The 12,540-nt window shown below is 44.7% G+C and overlaps 1 protein-coding gene across 1 annotated transcript in view; it reads left to right on the top strand.

Annotated features, from left to right (window-relative positions):
- Positions 1-5,722: 5,722 nt before the first annotated feature.
- The window catches only part of LOC123764000 (poly [ADP-ribose] polymerase 2), a 28,789-nt gene continuing 21,971 nt past the window's right edge, over positions 5,723-12,540 (top strand). The window contains 2 exon segments of the mRNA XM_045751432.2: positions 5,723-5,947; positions 10,409-10,945. Coding sequence (XP_045607388.2) covers positions 5,935-5,947; positions 10,409-10,945 — 550 coding nt within the window. The 5' untranslated portion in view covers positions 5,723-5,934.

Here is a 12,540-nt window from a genome sequence, read left to right as displayed (position 1 = left end):
TAGTCTTATGTATTACCCTTACGTTGTATGTATTGTAATTATTAATGCAGGGGGACAGAGATGGACAGGGGGACATAGAGGAACAGGGGGACAGAGAGTGACAGGGGGACAGAGAGAGGAACAGGAGGACAGAGAGGAACAGGGGGACAGAGAGAGACTGGGGAACAGAGAGAGGGACAATGGGATAGAGAGGGACAGGGGGACAGAGAGATGGAAAGGGGGGACAGGGGGAAAGAGATCGGGGACAGAGGACAGAAAATGTGGGCAAGGGGACAAAGTGAGGGACAGGGGGACAAAGATGGACAGGGGGACAGGAGGAAAGGGGGGAGATGTATGAGGGGGAATGTTTGCGAGAGATGGAGAAGGGGTATTTAGAACGGTAAGTTAGAGAGGGGGACAACTAAGGCGCATCATTGAAAAGCAAAGCAAATGAGCATCATTGCAGTAGCAGGAGCCACGCACATCTTCAGCCTGCGTTGTTGAGACATTGTCAATTAAGCGGTGTCCAATAGCAGTATCTTCGGTATTTAAGCGATACCTTAAAAAATACTGGAAATATTGAAAGATATTAATCCAGATATTAATCCCCTTGTGCAAGGCACACAAGAGGCAACAGCTTCTAGCTCTACAAGCAGCAATATAAAATAGAGAATAGGCGATTGTTTTCACTCATAGTGTAATAAACTCACGGACCCACCCACCCGCTGAAGCCGTAAATGCCAAGACATTACTTCCGTTTAAAATTAAGCCGGAATAATCCTCAGGTATGTGGAGGATGTGGGAGGCCTTTGATCAACCGCCGACTTCCTGCCCCGTCGACGGGGCCACCAGCCCTCAGCCAAATTCTTGTGAAACACGTATGTGTGTGTATTAAATATTTTAATTTATTATTTCCAAGATTTAGCTGTTAGCTCTTGGACCCCGCCTTTCTAAGCGTCGGTTGTCTAATGTACCGACTCTCGGCCTCTTTTCCTCCATCATATCTGTAGCGAGTAGATTATCCCAATAATATACTCGCTCCAAATATAGTGTTAATATTCCTGTCAACCTTTGGAGATGAATGAGGTGAGGCGTTGCCCGGGCAACACGGCGAGGTGTTGCCCGAGCAATATAAGCAGCAAGAATAGCAAACATTAACTAGTCTACTTTCAAGTGTGGTCTAGAGCAGACACTTGCGAGATACTGTACCAACGCTCAGTGCGCTCAACTCACACCAACGTATCACCTGTGTACTTCTGTATATTCGACCAAATATATATATAGTATCTTAGTGTCTGTGTTTATTTGTCACCATACTTTACGTAACAATAGAACCGTTACATTGGTGACCCCAGAGAGTTTCGACGATACCCAGCCACGATGGACTACAACACTCACTGGACCTCTACTGCTACTGTTTGCTGTGATGGAACACTGCCAACACCCTCGCCACAGCTATGATTTTCATCGCGTCCATCTCTGCATTTTCATCTACTACGGCTTGCTGCTCCACGATCGTTACTCACTCATCTGACAGCCTCATCAATGATTACATCATGTTGGATCTACAGCTTGTCCTGCCGACTCTCCGTCGCGACCAGGGCACTGCTTGTCCTACGCCCACGACAGCTGCTCTGTCATCAGATTCATCTACACGAGTATCACTGCATTTTGATACTCGGCCGACTCAAGCCCTTTGCGCAGTACAGGACTTACAGCTTGCGTTTCCGACACTTCGTCGCCTTCAGGACAATTCAGCTCTAGATGTGATTTCCTCGTTGTCCTACGTGCCTACATTACCTCCTAATGTCCTGGTGCCCGAGCCCATCCGCCCCGGATCTAAATGCTCCACCAGCGACCCAAGGACGCAACAATTATGCACATTCTTCTCTCCTGCTACACCGAGCTTGTCCACACACTGCCTACATCTTTTGGTACCAGACTACAATTTCCACATTCAACAATGTAGTACTCGGCGTGTACAGTCCTAATCAACCCAAGACGCTACAGCTTCGACACAGAGCAGACAGCAGACTACGACCGCATCGAGCCGCCACGCTCTCGCTCCCCGAGTTTAGACACTCACAATTCTCAATCGAGCCACCACGCTCTCCCACATAGAGCTCCACGACTCCGGCCTCACTCAGCTCTCTGCTCTGCTCCAGGCTTCGTCTCAACGTCTGCGACACTGCTAAATCCAGAGATACATCCGCCGACTACGCAGTTCACTTTTCGACCACAGTTACCAGCAGCACCGCCACCTACGACAACGGACGATCCTGTACGACCTCTCACCCTACAACCCCAGTTACCAGCCGCACCACAACCTGATCCTGCGACGACGGACGATCCTGTGCGACCTCCCACCCTACGACCCCAGTTAGATGACATCAGCGAAGAGGAGGAAGTTAACTTTGATGGTTATGTAACGCGAGCAGGGCGCACAATTTGCCGACCAGCTAAGTTCCTTGATCAAGTATTTTTCCTTTCATCCCCTGGGAGGGGGAGTTCTGTAGCGAGTAGATTATCCCAATAATATACTCGCTCCAAATATAGTGTTAATATTCCTGTCAACCTTTGGAGATGAATGAGCTGAGGCGTTGCCCGGGCAACACGGCGAGGTGTTGCCCGAGCAATATAAGCAGCAAGAATAGGAAACATTAATTAGTCTACTTTCAAGTGTGGTCTAGAGCAGACACTTGCGAGATACTGTACCAACGCTCAGTGCGCTCAACTCACACCAACGTATCACCTGTGTACTTCTGTATATTCGACCAAATATATATATAGTATCTTAGTGTCTGTGTTTATTTGTCACCATACTTTACGTAACAATAGAACCGTTACATATCTAAACAACATATATTTTTATCTAACACACACACACATCCCCAAGATGCAGCCTATAGCAGCTTCCTGACTTTCAGGTTCCTATTTACTGCAAGGTGAATAGAGGCATTAGTATGTGTATGTTTGTGTCTGTGTGTGTGTGTGTACGTGTGTGTGTGCGCGTGTGTGTGTTTGTGTGTATACTCACCTAGTTGTGGTTGCGGGGGTTGAGCTCTGGCTCTTTGGTTCCACCTCTGAACTGGCAATCAACTGATGTACAGATTCCTGAGCCTACTGGGCTCTATCATATCTGCATTTGAAACTGTGTATGGAGTCAGCCTCCACCACATCACTGCCTAATGCATTCCATCTATTAACTACTCTGACACTGAAAAAGTTCTTTCTAACATCCCAGTGGCTCATTTAGGTACTAAGTTCCACCTGTGTCCCCTTGTTCGCCTACCACCCGTGTTAATCAGTTTATCTTTATGTACCCTATCAATTGCTCTGAGAATTTTGTAGGTAGTGATCATGTCTACCCTTACTCTTCTGTCTTCCAGTGTCATGAGGTGCATTTCTCGCAGCCTGTCCTCGTAACTCATGCCTCTTAGTCCTGGGACTAGCCTATTGGCATACCATTAAACTTTTTCAAGCTTCGTCCTGTGCTTGACAAGGTGTGTGTGTGTGTGTACGTGTATAACACACACGTACTTATGTGGTACGTATGTACTACATAATTGTAAGGCGTTTGCTGAATTAGAAAAGTCGGCTAGCAGTCCACCCTTAACGACACAATTAACTCATTACATAACAAAAATACGTGGCTGTGCAACAGTGTGTGGGAATTGGGGAACTGGTGTGCATTTAGACGACTGGTGAGGACCAACAATGACGTAGAAGGATGGCACCAGCGTCTGAATCAATGGGCAGTGAGGGACAACTTGGCTTTATATATTTTAATCCCCTTACTGTACCGTGAGGCAACCCTTGTAACCTTGCAATACCAACTGGTTTCTGATCAAAAGCTAAAGTCCAGTCGCCGCAAGAGCAATGAAGAGAAACAGGAACATTTGTGGAAGCTTTGGGACCGTTACGAGGAAAAACAGATAAGCACCTCACAGTTCCTCAAGGAATGTTCGCGTTTTATCCCAGGAAGTGCCTGAACTAGAATTAGAAAACAGCAGTCTGTTTACTGGTTGTTATTTAACTTAAGTTAGTTGTAAATGATAATGTAAAAATAGCCACTGAGAACTGATGAGTTGCCCAAGACTTTTGCTCGTAAAGAGGGAATTGATTACAAACTTGGACTGCCTTTGAGCAGCCTGAGGGCAGCAATATCCCAGGAACATCAGCTAAATTTCGGAGACTTGAAGCAAAGTGAAATTCACACCAGTTACTCCATCTATCATCATTCTATTATGCAGGAAGAACCGCACGTCTATAGGTCATCCAATAATGTTAGCAGACTTCTAGATGTTACCACTGCTAGGCTTAGGTTCGTCTACAAGTACCTCTGGGAGTTTGTAACATCTGCTGATGTAGATTTGACTAAATGTAAACTCTGTCAGCAGAACTATTCGCTTACTTTGCGCCATTATATAATGGAATGTGAAAAAATCGCGGAATTTAGGGATAACACCATCAATAGTGTCCAAGAAATGTGTAAGTACTTCATTCATAATGATGTGCTGCTCGAAATCTTAGCGAAGTATCCAAAATTTGCTTACTGTAGGTAATGCTGCACATAACTGTAAAGCTGCCGCCCAGTTGGATGGGTGTGGAGCAAATGACTGTAAAGCTGCCGCCCAGTTGGGTGGGTGTGCAGCAAGACTAGTAACTGTGTGACTCACCATAGATGTAAAGTGCCTTGTATAGTGACTGTTGTGAGCCTCTTATTGATCACTTGTGACACAAAGATTATTGATGTGTGTATTTGTGTAGGTGATTAGATATGTATGTGCATGTATATATGTATACGTATATATATATATGTACATGTATGTATGAGAGTGTGTACATGTATATATATAATATTAATAATTTCGTAACTAGCGTCACAAATTGTTATTTGCTTAGCTAAACGAACTAGAGGGTTCAGTTCCTGAACCGATTATGTGCCTCTGTAATCCTTTACACCACCGCCCACGGGATAGGTATGGGGTGCATAATAAAGAAAGAAATAGAATTGAATTGGTCTGATTAAGACTTTATGACTATGTAATCTATGTTTTGCTCCACTACTTACTGTTTTTTTTTTTTTTTTTTTTTTTTTTGAGATATATACAAGAGTTGTTACATTCTTGTACAGCCACTAGTACGCGTAGCGTTTCGGGCAGGTCCCTGGAATACGATCCCCTGCCGCGAAGAATAGTTTTTTCATCCAAGTACACATTTTACTGTTGCGTTAAACAGAGGCTACAGTTAAGGAATTGTGCCCAGTAAATCCTCCCCGGCCAGGATACGAACCCATGACAAAGCGCTCGCGGAACGCCAGGCGAGTGTCTTACCACTACACCACGGAGACTGTCATATGGTTGAGTATGGGGAGACTGTCTATGTATATGGTTGAGCATGGGGTGCATAACAAATAATAGCCTCCTTCGGGGGCGCCTTGTTTCTAAACGTGTTAGTCTTAAATCCTTTAATCTCAAATCTTGCTACAATGTACCTCTTAATATATGTTATGTACTCTCGCAACCCAATGTACCTTCTTGTATATAAATAGATTTCAACTGTAAGGGGGTATGGTTTGCACCTTGTTATTCTAATAATGGATAAATAATTCTAATAATGGAAGCGCTAATTATATGAACAAATGCCATGTATTTATTCAGATGATAACAACAGCGAACACAAACCAGCGCATATATGAACGGAATGGTTTGTATGTACAAACTTCTCAGTGAACGAAGTTGTTTCTAGCCCGGTATCCGAAATTGCAGTATACGACTTGACCAGTCCCCGGTGGGAGAGCCATTGTGTTGAGTGTTGCGTCAGTAGAAGTGTGTTGGCGACCGTCCCCCAGCACGCCTCCCGCTCCCAACCAACCCTGGCAACACCACCTCAACCCTCCTCCAGTACCCGCCCCCAACCACACCCGCCATCACCACTCTCAACACCACAACCATGGAGAAGAGAAGTATGTGTAGTGTTGGGTGGCGGCCTCCCGGCCTCCCTCACCATGCTGCCTGGCGCCAAAATTTGGATTCTTGGCGCACATTGTTGTTGTGGTGCGGGCCTTCCTTGGTCAGTTATCAGTCACCTTCCATATCTTATAACCTAATGTGGTGAAGGTGTGGGCCTTCCTTGGTCAGTTATCATAGTCTCGCCTTCCATACCTTACACCCTAATGTTGTGGTGAAGGTGCGGGCCTTCCTTGGTCAGTTATCAGTCACTTTCCATACCTTACACCCTAATGTTGTGGTGAAGGTGCGGGCCTTCCTTGGTCAGTTATCAGTCACTTTCCATACCTTACACCCTAATGTTGTGGTGAAGGTGTGGGCCTTCCTTGGTCAGTTATCAGTTACCTTCCATATCTTATAACCTAATGTGGTGAAGGTGTGGGCCTTCCTTGGTCAGTCATCACAGACACCTTCCATACCTTACAAACCTAGTAATTACCTAACTGTAGTTACACAATGAGAACTACGCTCATTGTGTCCCGTCTTCCCAGCACTCTTTGTCATATAACGCTTTGAAACTACTGACGGTCTTGGCCTCCACCACCTTCTCACCTAACTTGTTCCAACCGTCTACCACTCTGTTTGCGAAAGTGAATTTTCTTATATTTCTTCGGCATCTGTGTTTAGCTAGTTTAAATCTATGACCTCCTGTTCTTAAAGTTCCAGGTCTTGGGAAATCTTCCCTGTCGATTTTATCAATTCCTGTTACTATTTTGTATGTAGTGATCATATCACCTCTTTTTCTTCTGTCTTCCAGTTTTGGCATATTTAATGCCTCTAACCTCTCCTCGTAGCTCTTGCCCTTCAGTTCTGGGAGCCACTTAGTAGCATGTCTTTGCACCTTTTCCAGTTTGTTGATGTGCTTCTTAAGATATGGGCACCACACAATCGCTGCATATTCTAGTTTTGGCCTAACAAAAGTCGTGAACAATTTCTTTAGTATATTGCCATCCATGTATTTAAAAGCAATTCTGAAGTTAGAAAGCTTGGCATAGGCTCCTTGCACAATATTCTTTATCTGGTCCTCAGGTGATAGTTTTCTATCTAGAACCACCCCTAGATCTCTTTCTTTATCAGAATTCTTTAAAGATTTCTCACATAATATATAGGTTGTGTGGGGTCTATGTTCTCCTATTCCACATTCCATAACATGGCATTTATTAACATTAAATTCCATTTGCCAAGTAGGTGCTCCATATACTTATTTTGTCCAGGTCTTCTTGAAGGGCATGACAATCATCTAAGTTTCTTATCCTTCCGTCCTGATTCATCCAGGGTTCAGGGACTGGCTCGGTTTTGTTGTGGGGTGTCAGGGTTACTGCTTTCGTTGTCTCCCATTCAGGTTAAACCTGGCACCTCACGTGTTCACGCGCCTTACCCGGGTCGTTGTGGCCTGTCTGCATCTGTTAGATGTTCGGGTGTTGGCCTACCTCGACGACTGGCTGGTTTGAGCTCCCAGGCGGTCCTCTTGTCTGCTAGGCAGGGATTTGGTTCTTTCCCAGCTTGCAAGGTTCGGGTTCTTGGTGAATTGGAGGAAGTCCCATTTGGTTCCCTGCCAGGTTCGGGCCTAGCTGGGTCTCGTGTGGGACTCTCGGACCGCTTCCTTGTCTTTTCCTCTGGAGTCTCTCGTGCAGCTGCGGTTCCACATATGCCTGTTTCTGGGGGAGCCTGAACTTCATGATGATGGTCTACCCGCCGGGTCGGATTTGGCTTTGTTGGCTGTTCTGGTTCCTTCAGGGACGTCCTCTCCGTTTCTACCCCGATCGCTGGGTTTGGACCCTGGGGGCCTTATGTCGGCTGCTGTGTCGCCTGCTTCCTCTTCGGGTTTTTCCGGGTTCGGTGCCTTGGCGCCTGCCCGAGTCCCTCGCTCGATGTGTTCACTGACACATTGTGTCTCGGCTGGAGCTTTGTAACCAGTGCTCACCAGGCCGGCCAGGGACGGTGGGGTCCGTCCTTCCGTCACCCCCACAGCCCGGTGCGGGAGTTCGCAGCGGTATGGTTTGTGCTGCGGACAGTTCGGGTCATTCGCGGATCGATAATCCGTCTGCATTCGGACTGCTCCCCAGTGGTTCATTGCCTGAACTGGGGAGGTTTGATGCGGTCCTTGGCTCTCTGGCACTAGTCGCTTTGTGTGACTCGTCTGCTGGGTTCTCAGGGTTTGGCTCTCCTGGCTGTTCATGTGCGGTGTTGTCCAACGTCCTGGCTGTCGGCCTGTCTCGTTTCGTTCCCCTTTCCACGGAATGGATGGTCAATGCCGACTCCTTCGTTTGACTTTGCCGGATGTTTGGGCACCCCGAGGTGGACCTCTTCGCGTCGGCAAGGTCGAGGCACCTTCCCATATATGTGGCACCCTTCCCCTACTACAAGGCCGTCGGGGTTGATGCCGCTGCTCCGCCTGTTTCAGCAGATCGAACCGGTGCGCCACTTGGCTGGTTCAGTCTTCTCCTAGAGTCTATGCGTATGGCATTTTTGACTCAAGTTTATCATCTCTATGGTGATCAGGTGGCTTCCTTGTTAATGTCCCACCTGAGGGCTTTTTCTCGGCGGCAGTGTGAAGTTTCCTGGCGGTCCTCCCGTTTCTTTTTGTGTCTTCAGTCGTTGTGCTTTGCTGTCTGTTAGAGTTGTGTTGTCCTTTCTCTTCGTTTTTCCAGGTCAGAAATCTTATGCCTAACACTGTCGCCTCGTATCGAGCGGCGCTGGCAGAACCACCTCAGCTTGCTTTTGGTATTGACATTACGCCTGAGCCGTTTCTCAAGCTGTCTCATACGTTGTTTTACCTCCTGCCTGCTCATGCGCCACCTGAGCCAATCTGGTTGTTGGACAGGGTGCTCTTTTCTTTCTTCTTCACGGTTTCTTGTGGCCCCTTCAGTTCAGGATTGCTTATTGAAGGCTCTTTCTGTTGGCATTGGCCTGTGGGGATTGGGTCGGTGAGCTTCATGCTCTCCTCCAGTGCAGGGGTTTCTGCTCTTTCGGTCGTGGCGATCGATTTGTCCGTCTTCAGCCATCTCCTTTACTGGTGAAGAATGAGACTGCTGCTTGCTGTAGGGATCTTTGGGTTGTTGATGCTTGGTCATGCCGGGGGTACGTCATGGTTTTGGTCCGGTTGCGGCTTGTCCGTAACCGGACTCAAAACCTTAGTTGCGTGCCATGGCTTCTGTTTCCAAGGACATGCTTTGGGTTAATCCGGTTTCCCTTCTTCCCTGTTCGCGGGTGCGGGTCTCCCAGGTCGTCCGCAGGATTAAGGCTAGCCAGTCTGCAGTCTATCCCCGGGCTCATGACGTTTGCAAGTTTGCTGCTCTTGCTGTTGTGTTTGGCAACATGTCCTGGCCTGACATTCGGGAACGGGGATTTTGGCAGTCGAACAGGGTCCTGGCTGCTCGGTATCTCGTGAACGGGCCTTGTGTCGCTTTAGGTTGGCGGTTGCAGCCAGTTGTCTCGACTTCTGGTTGAGGAGTGAGCAGCGACCGCCTCCAGGGTAAGTCTCTATCTTTTTCCTCTGTAGGTAGTTATCTATGGGTAGCCGAAGGGGTTCCCCCCATAAAACCAGCGTTGAATGTAATGAAACGCCATTTTCTGGGTGAGACCCGGAGGCTCCCCTGCATCCCTCCCTACCCCCGGTTGGCAGTTTTTCGCGTGTTTTGACATCCAGCATCAGAACTGACGGGTGGATAGCCGGTGCAAGGGGTCTGGGGGCTCCCCCATCCCCCTCCCGGGGAGGGGGAAAGCTGCGCAGACAGCGGTGCGGCGACTTGTAATGTCATGCTTGTTTGCTCGTTTCTTTTGGGGAGTTCTTTCTACTTGTTCAACTTTTGATAGCAAAGTGTGCCAGAATAGGGGTTTGTTTTGGGATGCTTGCCTTTCTGGGTGCCTGACCCGGTCAATGGCAGACATAGAATGCTTCCAACCACACGCAGGGTTTCTATAGTCCATTGCTTCCCTTGGCTCTCTAGAGGGGGCCAGGTTCTGGCTCATGGTCCTCGGTAGGCCCACAGAACTCCATACACATGACTGATGCCAAAGTCTGACATTAGCATATCAGCCTCGGGGAGCCTTAGGGTCTCGTCCAGAAAATGGCGTTTCATTACATTCAACGCTGGTTTTTTTAACATTCTCACTTATGTTAGCTTACTTCTCTTTTAGGATAAAATGCTTACCCCCTCTACACCCTTAATTAATTTTATCTGAATTATTCTCAAGTTTTACCCGAAACGCTTTGCGTAATAGAGGCTTTATGATTATGTGTAACTCCTGTCTTTTCAATTGTCCCTTCCTCTTTTGTTCATTGTATACACATTCTTTTGAATAGAATTATTTGTATTATTAAAAGTGTTTTCTATTATGCCTCTTAGTACAGCCTACTGTATATCATTCATGCAGTAGTTGTATGAAATATTCAATAACTCGTTTATGAATTACAGGTAGTACCAGGAAAAGGACTATCAAAATTGTTGATGCTGCTCCAGATAAAGATGTTAAAACTGAAGATGAACCAGTTGCAAAAAGGGGAAGAGGTCGGCCTAAAATGAAAGAGCCAGTGGTTCAAGAGGATGAGCCAAATGTGAAGAGACGAGGAAGGTCAAAAAAAGTCGACACTGATATGACTGTAAAGACTGAACTAGATATTGACCATTCCCAAAATAACACACAGATTAAAACCACTGGAAAGAGAGGGAGGAAAAAGGAAGCTCAAATAAAGGAAGAAATTGTGGAGGATGATGATCAGGAGCCATCTACTTCAAATGGTAATGTTGCCAAAAAGGCAGAGAAAAAGAGCAAGGTGTCCCAGAAGAAAGTTAAAGAGGAGAGTGAAGAGAAGACAGCACCTGCAAAAGCTCCAGGTGGGAAGAAAAATAAATCTAATGCAAGCAAAGGGAAAAATAATTCACGCATGTCCAGTGAAGGAAAAGAGAACATCGATTCCAGTAATATTCCTGGCAAATCTGGCATCAAGTCAGGTTGAGTACCCATTTAAAGTTTTTGTAGACAAAATTGGATTAATTTTAAAAGTTAGTGTTAAAAGATCTAACTGATTGCTGTCAAATTATGACTTAACATTTACCTAGTTTATTATGGGATCCACATTGATATCTTTTCCTTTTGGGGGTTTGTTTCTGTACTGTAGTGTTTACCTGCCTTTGAAGATGCATAGCACAATATTAGTCACATTTTGTAGAATTCTTTTTGTAATTTCTCATTATTAAATTCTTGAGCATGTTTCACTGTATACTGTAATGCATGCAGCATGGTATATTTTTCCTTTTCACCTGCATCACTGTTATAGTGTATAGGATACTTTTTCTTTCTTTTATCCTTTCCTTTGATGTGAACTTGTTGGCAATTGTTGCAATGGTTAATTGTATATAGTGATGCTTGTAATCAAATGTGTGGACTTGAGAACAGTCTTAACATTATATATATAATATGAAGGTTTACATCAGTCCCAGTCTCCAAAATTAATGGCATTTTTTAAACCGAGTTAAGATAAATTATTTTTGGCAAGGGGTGTGTGAATGTATAAAACTTTGGAATTTGATCAGGAAGGCTCCTAAGCCCCAAAATCCATGTGTAATGTTAAAAATGTAGCAAATATGATACATACTGGGAATCATATCTAGAAGTGTTAGCAGTAAGGCATCTAATAATACTCCTCGACTTTATCTTGGCCATATTAGGCCCCATTGAGAGTATTGAGTTTAGTTTTGGTCACATAGAATCGACTTAAATTCAGAGTGGATAGAGATGGATGATAAATTTAATATCTTGAATTAGAAATCGACCTTAGAAAAAAATTAAGGAAGCATAATTAAAATTTTCCCAAAATGGTATAACAAAGTATATTATTAATAATCTTCAAATATATCAACACAAAATAAAACATGGAACGATGGATTCAAACTGAATAAGTTTTGATTTAAATAAATGGTTTGGAAATGGGGTTGATTAGAGACCAAAGTACAGGGTAATATAATACATATGGTATACCTGTACTGTTCCAAGCCTAGGTTAGACATGCACTGTATTTGAATATGTTTAGCTGGATATAAATAGGAGCTCCCTCTCAAGGACCAATAGGCCTTCTGCAGTTTACTTTATTCTTATATTCTTGTAGTGTGTATTGTTACTACCTACAGTCACTGTCTTTGCTTTAGGTAGACACAAACAAATTTTGGAAAATACTTTGTATTTTGTATCTGTATAAATTCTTTAGTTTAATTTGATTTATTAATTTTTGCCAAATCAAACTTGTCTTCATGTAACAATTATGGACAATCATTAATGTAACAATCATTGCTTAAGAGGCCTATTTATTTCTTGTGTATTTTCCCATCATTTTTGACTACTTGAGCCATTTGGATTCTGGTATTTTGTATGCAAACACTCAGATTTGTTAGAAGATGAATATTTTAAATGTTGGAATTCATCAATTCTGTGTAATTGTATTGTGTGTTATTTGTGAGAATTTAGTTTCTTAGAAAATGTCTTCAAGTATTCATCATACCAATAGATGAATTTTCATAACAGCATTGGTTTTAGGGATGCATATTGTTTT

This window comes from Procambarus clarkii, chromosome 23, assembly GCF_040958095.1.
Source record: "Procambarus clarkii isolate CNS0578487 chromosome 23, FALCON_Pclarkii_2.0, whole genome shotgun sequence".
Classification (NCBI taxonomy): Eukaryota; Metazoa; Arthropoda; class Malacostraca; order Decapoda; family Cambaridae; genus Procambarus; species Procambarus clarkii.
This window is presented reverse-complemented; position numbering and strand designations above follow the sequence as displayed.